This window comes from Lepidochelys kempii, chromosome 3 (genome assembly GCF_965140285.1).
Source record: "Lepidochelys kempii isolate rLepKem1 chromosome 3, rLepKem1.hap1, whole genome shotgun sequence".
Lineage (NCBI taxonomy): Eukaryota > Metazoa > Chordata > Testudines > Cheloniidae > Lepidochelys > Lepidochelys kempii.
Window position 1 is genome coordinate 157,727,774 of NC_136382.1, and position 16,336 is coordinate 157,744,109.

At 45.0% G+C, this 16,336-nt stretch overlaps 1 protein-coding gene across 4 annotated transcripts in view; it reads right to left on the reverse strand.

The window, feature by feature from the left end:
* Positions 1-16,336, reverse strand: part of XDH (xanthine dehydrogenase) — a 77,408-nt gene that overhangs the window by 8,418 nt on the left and 52,654 nt on the right. For all 4 annotated transcript variants that reach the window (XM_073338670.2, XM_073338672.2, XM_073338673.2 and 1 more), the window contains 9 exons: positions 14,082-14,273; positions 12,998-13,143; positions 9,800-9,881; positions 9,011-9,106; positions 7,366-7,494; positions 6,275-6,349; positions 4,617-4,669; positions 3,177-3,291; positions 2,321-2,386 (listed from right to left, as the gene is read on the reverse strand). In XM_073338670.2, the coding sequence (XP_073194771.2) occupies positions 2,321-2,386; positions 3,177-3,291; positions 4,617-4,669; positions 6,275-6,349; positions 7,366-7,494; positions 9,011-9,106; positions 9,800-9,881; positions 12,998-13,143; positions 14,082-14,273 (954 nt within the window). The remainder of the gene's footprint in view (positions 1-2,320; positions 2,387-3,176; positions 3,292-4,616; positions 4,670-6,274; positions 6,350-7,365; positions 7,495-9,010; positions 9,107-9,799; positions 9,882-12,997; positions 13,144-14,081; positions 14,274-16,336) is intronic.

Consider the following 16,336-nt stretch of genomic DNA (forward strand, 5'->3'; position numbering starts at 1 on the left):
AAATACCCTAGAAGAACAAAAGGAAAAGGAGGACTTGTGGCACCTTAGAAACTAACAAATTTATTTGAGCATAAGCTTTCGTGAGCTACAGCTCACTTCATCAGATGCATCCACTGCATGCATCCGGTGAAGTGAGCTGTAGCTCACGAAAGCTTATGCTCAAATAAATTGGTTAGTCTTTAAGGTGCCACAAGTACTCCTTTTCTTTTTGCGGATACAGACTAACACGGCTGCTACTCTGAAACCTGTCATTCTAGAAGAACAGGCTCTGAATGCAAAAGGGTAATCATAAATTCACAACTCATTCCAAAGAAAAAGGTCAGAAGAGGAGAAAAAAGAGCTGCTTGTAAATACACTAGAACTGTCTTTTAGGGGCAATTCCCACTCTCTGTGCCAACCCCAAATACCAGTACATGGAGATTTGATGCAGGGGTGTAATAATCCCTGCATGTCTTGTGCTCCCTTCTTCCCAAAGGCTGCATATATTTGTGGATCGATCAGCCATGTCCCCTGGCCATCTATCACCTGTCCCCTAGCCTGTGCTACCCCCAAATCCTCCTTGTGTGGCAGTACTGAAGGAGGCCCCTTGGAGCAGGCTTCAGTTATCCTGCCCCCTTCTTATGCATTCAGGGCCCAGGATGACTGTGGAGACAGTAAGCAGGATTTTCCCCACTGGGATTTTTGTTCCACAAACAGACTTCACTCTAAGTAGAGATTTCTTTCTAACCGGGATAGCAACCTGTACCTCGTGATGCACTGGGATCACTTGAGACTTTCATCCAACTTCATCATAAATGGAGTTTCACTCTATCCCAGTCCACTATTACTGGGAGAATACCACTGCATTCAGTAGTGCAGTGTGTGCAAACTTCCGCAGCTCCCGGCCTCTGGTGGTGGGGGTACCTCTCAGCTCAGAACCGTGGGGGAGAGGGAAACCCTAGCTCACCAAGCTCCCAGAGCTCTCAGCCAGGCCCCCGCAGCAAACTTCCAGTCATTCAGCCTCCAGAATAAGTAGTAGTAAAAGACGGACAGGTCACGGGAAATAAAGAAAAATTCATGGAAGCCTTCTCTGACTTTTACTAAAAATATTCATCACAAAATGAGGAGCTGCTAGACAGCAGCAGGGGCCTGGCTGAGAGCTCTGAAAGCTTGGTGAGCTAGGGTTCCCCTCTCCGGCACAGTTCTGAGCTGAGAGGACCCCCCACCACCAGAGGCTGGGAGCTGCGCGGTCCCTCTCACCCACAGCTGCTTGGAGCCCCCAGCACCTGTGGCAGCAAGGAGCTCTGGGGGTCCCCCGCCTCCTGCAACAGCCAGGAGCTGCATGGTGCCCCCTGCTACCCATGGGGGCCAGGAGCTCCAGGGTCCCCCAGCACCTGGGAGCTCTGGGGGTCCCCTGCCGGGACCGGCAGCTGCAGAGTATGCCACTGCCCATGGCAGCTGGGAGCTGCAGGGTACCCACACCACCTCGGAGCTAGGGGGCTCCACTGCCTTGGGTGGCGGGGATACCCTGCAGCTCCTGGCCACCCTGGGCAGTGATGGGACTCTGCAGCTCCCAGCCACCTGCGGGCTGAATTCATGGAGGTCTTCGGAAGTCCCAGATTTCATGACTTCCACAAACTCCATGATAAAATCATAGCCTTACTCATTACTGCTAGTTACTGAAAAGTGTTACTGTGTGTTTGTTCCTGTACAAAAGACAGAGGAAAATACGGTCCCTGCCCAGGGAGCTCACAAGCTAAACTATTAATGTAGGTTTTAATACATCATCTCCCAGCACCACTTGGGTACCTGAGCACCTTGGGCACTCATCCTGCAATCCTTACCAATGTAAGTACTCTTTACTCACACAAAACACTCCCATTAACCTTGACTGGACTACACACTGGGGTAAAAGCTGCAGCATTGGGGCTTAAATCAGCCATCATACATTACAGACACAAAACATGCCAGATGAGGATCCAATCTTAAAGCAGTGCAAATCTTCTCTCCTCCCAAACTCAGTATGCTTGCTTTCTCTGAATTCATTCCTTACTTGGGCTGAGGTACAGAAAAAACATCAGTGTGGTGATAACTGAAGGCCACATAGGAGCCTTAATAAACAATACCAAACAAGAGGATATTTCCCTGCGCCCAACCCTGTGTCTATTCGGTTATTTCTCATCAGCCAGCCCAATATGCTTCTCTGTTTAAGAACTGCAGTGCTATATTTGCAAAGATACAGCCCATAGAGAAGAAAAGGAGAGGTGGTCTAAAGTGGCCCACAGCAGCATAATTTCCTGACCAAACAAAATGTGGTTGAATTGGTGATAGTAATGCTTACCTGTCCTATATCTATGGCTGGGTTCAGGCTGGTGCCAACATCCATTACTATGTCTGTGCGAAGGTTCTGAAAGTTACCAGAAGTAAAGAATAAATAAGCACAGAGAATAACTGAAATTGGGCCACTGTGACTTTATACTTCTTAGTTAATATATCCAATACTATCCACATTTTGGCCAGCATTCCTGTTTTCACACATATATATGTATGGTATCTAAAGACTTCTCACTCCCCATGGGTCATATATTAAACAAAGCTGATTGTTGTCTTTAAACTTAATATTGAGCCTGAAACCAAATTCAGCCCTGGGGTAACTCAAATGAAGGCAATCAATTTTTCTCAGAGATCTGTTCGACCCATTATCCAGGTTGCCGGTGATCTGTGCTTTTTATCAGAACATAACAAATGAAATCAATGTCATGTCCAGGCAAGCATTTTTTAATAAAAATTTCCCAGCCCTACTTTTAATGAGTAACTCAATTCTCTAACCAATTTATTTGAGCATGAGCTTTCGTGAGCTACAGCTCACTTCATCGGCTGTTACTCTGAAACCTGTCAATTCTCTAATCTTTTACTGCTGCTTTGTGCTTACATAGTGCTGGCACCTTTGATTTAACAACCTCAAATGGTTTTGCAAGGCTCATAATACACTTGTGAGGTACATAATTATTAATATATTATACCAGCTTTACATATGGTTACATTAAGGAACAGAAAAGCTAAGAAATTTGCTCTGGGCCACAGTGAGTCAATGGCATAGCTGGAAAGAGATTAACTCCCAGTCTTTGATCTAACCACTAGACAATGCTTTCTTCACCTTAACTACAGAGGGTTTTTTAATCATCTACCCCACTCACCTTATGGTCACCTGTCAGGCAGTCTATCTCAACCTCAGAGCAAGCAACCCCATAAGAGAAGTAGTTGAAAGGATTTCCTTCATTTTTCTCATAGTCATACGAAAGGTCAGGAATTCTTAACAGAAAGAAAACAAAACGTCTGATTGCATTCATAAGATTTTCTTATACTTCACCCATTTTTCCTCTGTGTAGACTAGATACGCAGAAAGTAAAAAAATAAAGAAATCCAAGGCTATCTTGCACTTGATAAACGTAGTAAGACTCCTTGAAGAATTTTTATCCATCTTAACTAATCTATCACTTGTTTCTCTGGAACATAAACATTTATAATGCCCATATACAGTCCCAATCCCAGGAGTCCAATATTAAATACTTTATGCAAGGCATAAAATTGTGCATATCCCAGAACTAGTTAAATTCTGTGCTGACGTGAAATGGAGCCAGAGAGTAAGACTGAGTTATGGAGCGATTCATTTTTTTGAAGTAGTTCACAGCAAATCCTGTGTTACGCAGCTGAGACTGTTTATGTAAATACTGGTGTTTTGTTAAACACCAACGAAGCCACTTGGCTCAGAGACAAATGCATTTCAAAGATGCGGTAGAAACTGGCTCACATCATGAATTCCAGTCCCATAGTATCTATTCTCAATATCCAGTTTAATGTTTTGTGATGAGTCCTATGCCTTTTATAATGATGGCGTTGGGTTTGCCTCTGACAGTAAGGCTGATTGATGGGAGAAATGTTTCATTTTAGAGCTTCACAAGAACCAGCACAAAAAAGAAGCGTGAGAATGAAATTGAAAACAATGGAATCAGCTCATGTACTGGAGGCCAGAATGTGGCTTTATTTAATTGACTGCCTCTAATACCATTCTGAAAGCAACGATGATCCCTTTGGAGGTTTTCCTAAGGGGCAAATCGTGATCCCTTCTCCACTGGGGATGGAAAACCTAAAAGGCAGTGACAAATCAGGCAGTTCTAATCTTAAGGAAAGGCAGAAAGCTGGGAGCCAAGTGCCACGCAGACCCCTGGGTCAGATTCACTTACATCTCTTTAAATCTGAACTAACTCCACTGAAGTCAGAGTTACTCCAGGTTTATAATAGTGAAAATGAGATCTGAATGTGGCCCCACACTTGTCTCAGAGCTGTGCTCCACCAATGACTCATCTTCCCTAGCTCAGGAGCATGTTTGAGAGTAGAGGTGTGGCTGATGGATGGGCTGCTGCAAGCATCCCTCAGCTGACTTTCGCCATGTAGGCCAGGGCATGCAGCTGCTGAGATGGCTACTGCAGCCTTCACCAGCCATAATAGCTGCAGAACAGCTTCGTGGCCTGAGAGGAGAGTAATTATTCACCCAGTAATCACCATGGAATGCTCCTGCACATAGACTATGTAACTAGGCAAAAATATTACTGCACTACCCCAGCTTTAATACTCACCTATAAAATCCTGTGGCTGACAGACTAACACAGTTAATGTAGGCTGCTCCCACCTGATAAAATAAGCAGGTTTTTTAAAAGTTAGTATTATTAAACTAATTTTTGTTCAATAACCTTCTGAGAATGCATCCTGAGGAAGCCCATGGCCACATACTCAATAGAGGATGACATTCACAGTAGAGCGGAGTGAATAACTGATTTTTTGGGAGCCAAACATCTTGCAATTTCTTGATTTTCTCATCTTCCTTGAAAGGTCTGCACCATAGTAAAAATAACCTCAAGCACAGGAGTCTTGGAACTTGGAATCTGGCTGGGAGATTAACACACAGAGGTATTTCAATTTGAGTAGTCCTTGACAATACAATAGGTGTGAGGTCTTTTTTAGGAGTGGTGGGTGAAATTCTGTGGCCTGCATTGTGCAGGAGGTCAGACTAGATGATCATAATGGTCCCTTCTGACCTAAATATCTATGAATCTATGAATACAATGCAAGGTGTGCCCACTCTTCAGATGTTGGAGTAAGGGAACTCTTGTCCCCACTGAGGATGGTTGAAAAGTGTCCTGGAAGTTTTACAAAGAAGTCTTCTCTTTTTCCACAGAAACACTTTTCTGTGAGCAGAGATTTCATTCTCATCAGGATTGCAATCTGACCATTGAGATACAATGGAACCATTTGGGATTTTTCTCTTAACTTCATTAGAGATTAGACTTCAGTATGCCCAAATTAGTTATAAGCAGGTTCCTGTGAGGGGAAATCTCCCTTGTAAAACCACAAGTGGAAGCTAGATGTCACCCCCTTTTGAGTTCACCCCTCTCCAGTATCCTTTTCCTCCCAAGCTAAGTTGCTGCACTGTCTATCCCAGAGCCTCCTGGAACCTTTCCTACAGGATGAGCAGGGATAGCGGATTTGTCTACATGTTTGATTTACCAACAAAATAATTCTCTGAACAGCCCACATCTAACCTGTACCAGGTACACCTCTACCCCAATATAACGCGGTCCTCGGGAGCCAAAAAATTCTAACCGCATTATAGGTGAAACCGCGTTATATCAAACTTGCTTTGGCCTTGAGCATTTCCGTTATGAATAGTTACTTCCTGCCCTCTAATAACTGACCCCTCAGAACCCCCGACCCATCCAACCCTTCCGCTTCTTGTCCCCTGACTACCCCCTCCAGAGACCCCCCTGCCCCTAACCACCCCTCCCAAGACCCCACCCCCTATCTAAGCCCCCTGCTCCTTGTCCTCTTACCGCCCCCTCAAGAGACCCCCCCCATCCCTCATCACCCCTAGGACTCCACCCCCTACCCAACCCCCCTGCTCCTTGTCCCCTGACTGACCCGATCCCATCCACATCCCCATCCCCTGACAGGCCCCCCGGGACTCCCACGCCCTATCCAATGCCCCCATTCCCCACCCCTAGAACCTCCGAACCATCCAAACCCCGCTGCTCCCTGTCCCCTGACCACCCCCCAAGACCCTCTGCCCTTATCCAACCCCTTGGCCCTGGCCTGGCACCCTTAACAGGCCACTCAGAGCAGCGTGTCAGACCCAGACACACTGATCTGCCGGAGTGCACAGCCCCGCCCTTCAGAGCACTGCTTTACCGCGTTATTTCGGGTTGCATTATATCAGGGTAGAGGTGTATAAACAACTTACCCAGTCCTTCCAGGATCCTTTGGGGTTTGAATGTTTGAATGGCTTTAGCCTTTCTAAAATAGTCTCACACGCTCTCTAAAAAACAAAACAAAATAAAGAGCACTTGAAAAACTTGAAGTAGGCCTTGAAAATATGAGTTTATTACACAATCATTCACAGTTACCCTCTGCCTAAATCAATGTTGTCCTTAGGACACTGACATATCATTAAATGGACAAGGTTCAGTAATTGGGAGAGCTGATCATAAAGGCGTAGTTTGATTGGGAAATAAAAGGATTCTAAAGCTGATTGGTAAAGGGAGATCCCAGTGATGGCTCATAGCCAAGCCAGTTCTAAGTGTGGGAAAGCAGGGTGGCCGCCCGGAGCACAGACTTGCAGGGGGCACTGTACTGCAGTGGCCTACCATTTTGGCTCAGCTGCGATTGGTTGGCTGTGGTGGTGCTTTTGTTTTGTTTTTTGGCTCAGCCACTGTGGGCAGGGGTGCCAAAAATGTTTTCCATCCTGGCAGGCAAAATGGCTAAGTCCACTCCTGGTATAGGGTCTTGTGAGTCATGACACACAATATTGGATGGATTCTAGTTTATAAAGAAAACTTTGCCTATTTTAACCCCTTCCAGGCCACCTGAAAATATCTAGCAAGGCGAGCTTGTAGCAACATGAAAATAATTCACCATGCCTTCGTGCAATTCCCTGTCCTGTGCAGCATGCCTGTAGATTTGATGCCAATTCCATGTAGTCCCCAACCCATCTACATATTATACTTAACAGTGTACCATGCTTGCGGTTAATACAACAGACATTACTAGGAAGCTATTAATTTAAATGGCTGCCTTTCTTCAATTTACTAATTGGCAATGGACTGAACATGAGAGTTTCATAAAAACCTTGAAATAAATATGGTCATTCATTAGCTGTGGCATCCTAATAATTGTGGCCATCACAAGGAAGTATGAGGTATCACGTGCTTATTATTTCCTTTTCAAGGACACTGGGCATCCCATATCTTTTTAAAGAAACATGTAGACAGCATGTTTTTCTGTTCTGGAGCCCTAGACTATCAGATAGAGGTTTGAGTTATGCAATTGCCTTACAAGGACAGCCATCCCATTAAGGTCTGTGCTGACAGAAGCAGCTGTTGCAGAGGTATTTGGGACCGTATTAGTGCTGGTCTCACTGAGGTGAATGCTGGTGGTGGGGATTCCCAGAGTTCTGCTGGCAACCTGCAGAGCAACAAAAAAATGACTGTTTGGTGTACATATTTGTGAGGCATGCCATTCCCTATCCACAATATCCATGCTGCAACCTTCTCTTCTCTCCCATCCCAAGTTTCACCTCTTTGGGTTATTTGGTGTTAGAGTTAGCTCTAGGTTTGTCATGGTCAAGCATGAGAACTTGTGTGTTTGTCAAATGTCCTTACAACCATTTCATTATTCAGACTTTTTTTTTTTTTTTGCCAGCCCAAGATTCAACAACTGTAGAAGATAGAGAGGAAAAAGTTCCAGTACATCACACAATCCATCTTCTTGCCAATGTAAGAAGTTGTGTCACATCTAGCTTTAAATGCCTCCAAACAATCGGGGCATATGCTACTTGTACATATAAAATATGGAACAATATATGCAGCAAGTGCCCTTTAATTGCTATAACATTTATTGCAGTTATTGTTTCTGTAACCTTCCAGAATTTAAGTCCATCTTGGGTATGGGCACTCCTAAGCTCTTACTGCAATTTTCCAATGGCACTGCAAATTTCAAACTCAAAAACATTACAATCTACTTGTCACTCTAACTGTTTAAATGAGCCATTGTGCAAAAGCTTCTAGTTATCAGAAGATGATGCTTGCTGCAGTACTGACCTGCATAAACAGGTCACAATGACTTCCAGATAACTGGCTTTATATATGTCATATAGCATCACAGACTAGGTTATGGGAAATCCTGGTGAGAAGGAGGGATGGAAGAGCCCGGAAGTTTGGGGTAAAAAGTTTCTAAACATCTCTCTGTTGGACATGAAATAAAACCTTAACATGTTCTACGAGTCTTAGGGTGAAATCTTGGCTCCATTGAAGTCAGTGAAAGTTTTGCCATTGACTTCAATGGAGAGAGGATTTCACCCACAGAATTCTAGAACCCATTAAGTTCTAAAATGTTCGGAATTATGGGTTTCAGATTCTCGCATCTCTAGCAAAGCCTTTTAAAAAAAATTAAGCCAGATTCTGATCTTGCTTATCCCAGTGTAAATCGAGAGTAACTCCATCAACATCCGTGGAATTCCTCCAAATTCACATTGCCGTGAAATCAACATCTATCTTTATTAAAAGTTTTAACAAGATATGTCAAATACAAAAAACAAAGAGAAATATTAGTTTAAATATAATGTGAAAATTACAGTTTTATAGGATCAGAAAGAAAAAATGTAGCTTCTTCTCGCAATAAAGAGTACAACCTTATTAATAGTGCATAGTCTGCACGGCTACATTAAACTGAACATATTAGTGTACACCAGTGTGTATAGATAATGCAGATTATAATCTTCACTTCCTATTACACCATCATTTTAGAAATCTAGCACTGGTGCTGATGCAATGAGGGTGATTATTAGAATTTAGGACCCTATATAAACCTACGAGCCATTACAGCAGCTCCCTTACTGCCTGTTGAAAAGAATATTAGGGAAGTGAGATTGGAATTTATTTTAAAAAAGGTCTCATGCTGATGTGTCTAAACTCATCATTACCTGGATCATCTTGGTGTGAAGTCCTTGACCCATCTCAGTCCCACCATGTGTAAGCAGCACTGAACCATCTGTATACACATGTACCAGAGCCCCAGCCTACAACAGGGATTATTAAAAAGATAGAGGGTCACCAATTAAGCGAGTAAATTACCTGGCAGATTTCAGTTCCAGGGCACACAAATAAAAGCAGACTTTGGGACTAGCCTAAAGAGGCAAATCTGGTATAGAAGCTATCAGAGACAAACTCAGGGGATCATGCTCCTCTTTGTATAACTCTCTGAGGCCAACAGTATTCACGCTCATAATGAATTTGGTCCATGATCATCGGTATAACTAGGCTCAAATTACAGAATAAAAAAAACAGCCACAGTTTTCAGCTATAGGAGCTGGATAAGCCAATCTGAACCTGCTGTTAGTTGCTTGTGAAACAGAGGAGCATTCTCTCATCCAAACCTAACAATGTCACCCAAAACCCAACTAGCCCAAGATATGTATGGACAATAATGATTACTGAATTTCAACAAAGCCAGCATACTTCATACTGCTATTATTTTTGAGGAGATTGGGGGTGGAGGGGCATGAAACTGGGCTGTGTCATGGGGTCTTCTCGATATATGTAAACCAGTAACTGTGGCATATAATGTCTGCATTGGTTTTGAAAGATGCATGTCATTTCTCCACTGGGGACTTTCAGAGAAGGACTAAACCATTTTGATACACAAGGAGAACCTGGACTGGTGAGCATAACATCTAGTTAATCTCCCGCAAAGATTAATGAGACTTGCAGACCTGATTCAAAAAGGAAAGAGTGAAGCTGATCCCAAACTTTGTAGGAATAATGGCTATCCCCCTCTTCTTCCAGCGATTCTGTCTGGAAGAACAAAGCACCGTTAGTACTCCTTCAGCTCTCAGTCAGGCATTCATCCTAAATAGGACACTGTGCTTTCCTCTAATTCAGTAAAGACAAGTGCAAACTATTACACTTAGGAAGGAAAAAAATCAAACACAACTACAAAATGGGAAATAATTGGTGTGGCAATAGTATTGCTGAAAAGGCTCTGGGGGTTACAGTGGATCACAAATTTAATATGAGTCAACATTGTGGTGCAATTGGGGAAAAGGCTGATATTCTGGGATGCATTAACAGGACTGTCATACATAAGGTTGCTTGGCATCCGGTTTTGGACCAGAACACCCAGTCGAAAAAGGATCCTGGTGGCTCCAGTCAGCACCGCTGACCAGCCCATTAAATGTCTGGTCAGCGATGCAGGAGGGCTAAGGCAGGCTCCCTGCCTGCCCTGGTTCTGCACAGCTCCCAGAAGTGGCTGGCATATCTCTGAGGCCCCTAGGCGGAGGGGTGATCAGGGAAGCTCCGCGCGCTGCCCCCACCCCCGGTGCCAGCTCCACAGCTCCTACTGGCCAGGAACCACGGCCAATGGGAGCTGCAGGGGTGGCACTTGTGGGCGCGTGTGGAGCCAGAGCAGGCAGGGAGCCGCCTTAGCTCTGCTGCACCACTGACTGGGAGCTGCCTGAGGTAAGCACCACCTGGCTGGAGCCTGCGCCCCGATCCCCCTCCCGCACCCCAAGCCCCTGCCCCAGCCCTGCATCCCCTCCTGTGCCCTAACTCCCTCGCACATCCCAACCCCCTTCCCCAGCCCTGAGCCCCCTAATCCATGGCCCTACCCCAGAGCCCACACCCCCAGACAGAGCCCTCACCCCGTCCTGCACCCCAACTCCCTGCCCCAGCCCAGTGAAAGTGAGTGAGGGTGGGGGAAAGCGAGTGACAGCAGGAGGGGTGAAATGGAGTGAATGGGGGTGCAGCCTCTGAGAAGGGACAGGGCAGGGCCTCTGAGAAGGGGCAGGGTGTTCGGGTTTGTGCAATTCGGAAGTTGGCAACGTAAACCGTACTTAAGTCACAGGAGCTTATTGTCCCATTTTAGGCAGCACTGGTGAGGCCTCATCCTAGAGTATTATGTCCAGTTTGGGACACCACACTAAGAAAGATGTCGGCAAATTGGAGAGAGTTCAGAGGACAGCTACAAAAATATTAAGAGATTTCAAAAACGTGACGTGTGAGGAAAGGCTGAAAAAATTGGGCATGTTTAGCTTAAAGATGAGAAGGCTGAGGGGGGACCTCATAACTGTCTTCAAATATGTAAAAGGCAGTTTATAAAGAGAACAATGACCAACTGTTCTTCATGTTCACCAAGGCAGGACAAAAAGCAATCTGCTTAATTTGCAGTGAGGGAGATTTAGTTTAGATCAGCAGTTCTCAAACTATGGGGCGGGTCTCCCAAGGGAGGCACAGGAATGTGTCAAGGGAGGCACAAGCTGTGTGTTTGTTTAAACAAAGCAGAGGTCTAGCTGTCAGCCCTGGGTGGCTGGAACTCATGCTGAAGGGCCGTGCACACCCGGGAGGTGGGGATAAAGGGGACAGACGGAGCTCCCCCACCCGGGCTTGAGCTCTCCTTCCCACACCCCCAATCCCACACCAAGAGGCAGTCCAGGCTTAGGATCAGGCTCTCTTTCCCCTCCCCTTCCCACACTAGGAGGCAGCAGGGCTCTGGCTGTCAGCCCCAGGGTTGCAGCAGCAGTGCTGAAGTAAGGGTGGCGATGGGGTGCTAAGTCTGCTATGAAAAGTGATGACAAATATCACTTTTCACATTGCTTCCCTTACTTCTGCACCCTTACTTCTAAGTCTGCTGTGAAAGGGATATTGACAGATCTATATTGCCACCCTTACTTCTACACCGCTGCAGGCATGGAGCAGCCGTCAGAGCTGATTACCCAGCCAGCAGCCCCTGCTCTCCACTCTGCCTTTAGAGCTGGGTAGCTGTATATGTCCTTGGCGGGGGCAGGGCACATAAATGACTACAGACACAAAGACAGGGGGAGCTGATCAACTAAGATTGAGAACCATTGGTTTAGATATTAGGAAAAGCTTTCTAACTCTAAGGATAGTTAGGTACTGGAATAGGTTACCTAGGGAGGTTGTGAAATCCCCGTCATGGGAGGTTTTTAAGAACAGGTTAGACAAACATCTGTCAGAGATACCCTACATATACTTAATCCAGCCTCAGTGCAGGGGGATAGGCTAGATGACTCTCAAGGTCTGCCATGACAATTGGTCTAGAACTTTAGCTTGCTTATAAATTTACCATGGAAAGTAGGTCAAGTTATTTTCAAGAAGGAATGTTACAAACAGATGCAAAAGAACCAGACAGAGACTAAATCAGTCCAAACAAAAAGCCACATTGATATAATCCAAGGGCTGTTGAAATTATGCTTGTTAAAAAACAAATGATGTGGAGCTACAAGTTAATGAACCAAAATTGGTGTGTCAGATATTAGGCCTAATGGATGGACAAAATAATAAGGGGATGGGCTATTCCACCCATTACACCCTTTTGGATCCTTAAAGGAAAAGATTTTGGGGGCGGGGGAAAGAAAATACAGAAAGAGCAGATGTAAAGGAAGATCTGATGGAAGCTACTGAAGTGAGTTTCACCATCCTAGCTCCCACCCCCACTATCGCCTTCGCCTTCCTAATCATGAGGGATGTCCTTACCAGATCAGGCCAGAGAGAGAGAGCCAAACAACACCAAAGAAATGATTGTCTGCTTTGATGAGCATTTGGCGATGAATAAGCCAAATAAAGAAGGCAAAAAGGCAGCATGAAACCCAGCAAAAAATTGCTTTCATGTGCAGCTGAAATACTATGCAAAGTATAGGTCTGATATACCCCTCCTCTACCTCCTTACCCCTACAAAAGTGTAAAGCATTAGGCCAAATTAATCCCTGGTGCAAGTCAATAGGATGACCTTGACCACTATAGTACTAAGAGTCCTTCCCACAATGGGACTGAAGAGACTTCAAGAAAAGAAAAGGAAAAAAAAGCCACATCTTTACACGAATTTGACTCTAAATCACCCAGGTTACCAATTGGACTTTACTGCCTGGTATCCCGGCAAAGAGTTAAACACCTACCTATTGAATTCATCAATGAGTTTCCTTCTGGCCTCATACTTAGAGTTCACTAGACACTCTTCCCAGCATCTCCGCAAAGTGAACTCTTCAAGCTTTTGGTTAAAATGGGTCAGGTCTCCTTCATTGTAAAGATTCAGCTTTCGCACCTTCCCAAAGAAGGAAACATTGATAGGGCTTATTAAGAATAATGAAATCAGTGTTTTAGTACAAGAGTTTTTAATTGAACAATATCAAGAACAAATTGGACTTTAGTTGTTCCTCCTCCTTTTCTGGCTCCACTGAACAATATGTTGAAAGTCCATGACTAGTCATAAGAAAACCTTGTGACAAGAATTTAGAGTGGGATTTTCAAGAAAGTCTAAGTGTAACGGGGCTCCTTCCCCCACTGGGCTGAGAAAGTCAAACAGAGACATTGGTGCAATGCTCACCTGGTGCTTTTATTTACAGGTTGTGTTCCCACCACTTTTCCATCATACACATAGTCCCCTTCTTACAGTTCACCAGCAGGAGAGAGGGGCCAAGCTATCTCTGTCTGCTTCCCCTCACTGCCTTTCCTCTAGTGTAGCTTACAGCCTGTCCAGCTCCTCCCCTGGCTTCTTTCCCCTGGGGCTTTTATCCAGCCCCAGCCTGGTGAGGCAACAGCTGTTCCAGCTTTCCCAATCCAGGGCCAAGTGATCTAACCAGCTCCAATTCACCTCCTTTAATTGGAGCTGGAGTGACGGAGGGTTGGCTACGCAGTTTTCTGCTTAGCACCCTGTCACACGAAGGGATATAGAAACTCAAATTCCTTTTGGTGGGATTTGGGTACCTAATTACCTTAGGTCCCTTTGAAAATCCAAGCCTTAAAGCTGATGTTACAGAATGAGACACAACTGAAATGACAAAAGAAATTCAGGGAGGCAGAAGATAATGATCCAGATCGCAATTTGGCCTATTGACTTCAACAGGCACAGAATTGGGACCCTGATTAGGACTGGCAAAAACAAATGGAGATTTCCTGTGCTTAATATCCAGCTGTAGTTGTGCGTCAAATTCCCAAGACTTAGCTAATATGCTGCACTATACTGTTTCAATTGATTTGTACCTGCTCTGCTGGCAGACCACACGTCAGGATAACGTCACTCATCCAGCACTCAACAACCATCATTCCCTGGGGACCTCCAAAGCCACGGAAAGCTGTGTTGGAGGACAAGTTAGTCTTGCAAACTGTACCCACGCCTTTGATGTTGGGGATGTTGTAAGAGTTATCCATGTGAAACAAAGCTCTGTCCATAACCTGATAAAAAAGAATTACAAAACAGAGGAGGGTGTGGGGGGTGAGAATCACTTATTAACATAAATCCCATGTCAGATTTTACACGTCTTGCTAAAGCAGTGATGTGATGCAATAAGGTGGCAAGGGCTAATTTACAAAAGGAGGACTGCTTTCTGTATGAGTCCCTGGGATGCAAATCACCCCAGAGGAAGGCAGTGACGGAAGCAAGGCCAGGCTCCAACCCGGACTGCATTGGCACATGGAGTTGGCTGGCCCCAGAAGGAGGAGCTTGCTGCAGCTTCCCAAAGGACAGCGCAGAATTGACACACACGCTGTGCTCCACGGAGCTCTAGGAGGCATTGTGACTCCTGAAGCAAAGCCCTTCTGAAAGCTCCTCCTGGGATGGTGCTGCTGCACATTGGTCCCTACTCTGGACTGCAGCTAAATGCCATAATCCAGCCCTTAAATAGGCACTAGTTGTGGGCCTGACTTTGCCACCCTTATGCAGGTTGAGTAGTATGTTACCGCGCAAGTAGCCTTGCTGGCTTCAGTGTGAGTAAGGGAAGCAGAATCTGGGCCCGTGAGAGTGAGGATTACTACATGAGTAAGGTTTCAGAGTAGCAGCCGTGTTAGTCTGTACCTGCAAAAAGAACAGGAGGACTTGTGGCACCTTAGAGACTAACCAATTTATTTGAGCATAAGTTTTCGTGAGTTACAGCTCACTTCATCAGATGCTTATGCTCAAATAAATTGGTTAGTCTCTAAAGTGCCACAAGTCCTCCTGTTCTTTTTACATGAGTAAGGGTGGTCGATGGGACTGTACACAGTAGTGTTTGCAGGATCAGATCCCTTCCCCTCCTTCCTAGTTTTGTACAGCACCAAGCACACTGCCAGCACTAGGGTGAGGTTTTCAAAAGCTCTCAGCATAGGTGCAACTCAGCTCCCACTCAAGTCCAGGGGAGTTCTACCATTGACTTCAACCAGAACAGCGTGAGGCCAATGCTAAGCACTTTTAAAAATCCCACCCTAATTTAATCACAAAAGACCCTTAATGGGCAATGAGCTAATCTCTGCGCTCCCATACAGCATGCCCACCCAGCTCAAGATGAGCATAATGGGAGCAACTCTGATGTAATCCAGGGCAAAATGGGTCCCACATACAAAATGCAGGTCACTAAGAACCTATCTCCAAAATTGTGTTTAAAACTGTCAAAAAGCTACTGCAGCTCTAAAGCTCCATTACTGTACATTTTTACATTTCGTACCATCTAATGTGTTTAAACTAAGTGTATAGAACGAGTGAATCTCTTTTGGCAATATGTTGTTTAACTATTTGTAATTATTGAACAGATAAAATCATGTCCAAATGTTAGTCCGTGGTTGCAGAGTGCTTTGAAAACAAAGCACCTATAAGCACTAATGACAGGTTTCAGAGTAACAGCCGTGTTAGTCAGTATTTGCAAAAAGAAAAGGAGTACTTGTGGCACCTTAGAGACTAACCAATTTATTTGAGCATGAGCTTTCATGAGCTACAGCTCACTTCATCAGATGCATACCGTGGAAACTGCAGCAGACTTTATATACACACAGAGATCATGAGTCACGCAATCACAGACATGAAGGTCGCTATCTTAAAACAAAAAAACTTCAAATCCAGACTCCAGCGAGAAACTGCTGAATTGGAATTCATTTGCAAATTGGATACTATTAATTTAGGCTTAAATAGAGACTGGGAGTGGCTAAGTCATTATGCAAGGTAGCCTATTTCCCCTTGTTTTTTCCTACCCCCCCCCCCAGACGTTCTGGTTAAACTTGGATTTAAACTTGGAGAGTGGTCAGTTTGGATGAGCTATTGCCAGCAGGAGAGTGAGTTTGTGTGTGTGTGTGTGTGTGTGTCCGGGAAAGAAAAAAAAAAAGGTGGGGGGGTGAGAAAGCCTGGATTTGTGCTGGACATGGCCCACCTTGATTACCATGCACATTGTAGGGAGAGTGGTCACTTTGGATGAGCTATTACCAGCAGCAGAGTGAGTTTGCGTGTGTATGGAGGTGGGGGGGTGAGAAAACCTGGATTTGTGCTGGAAATG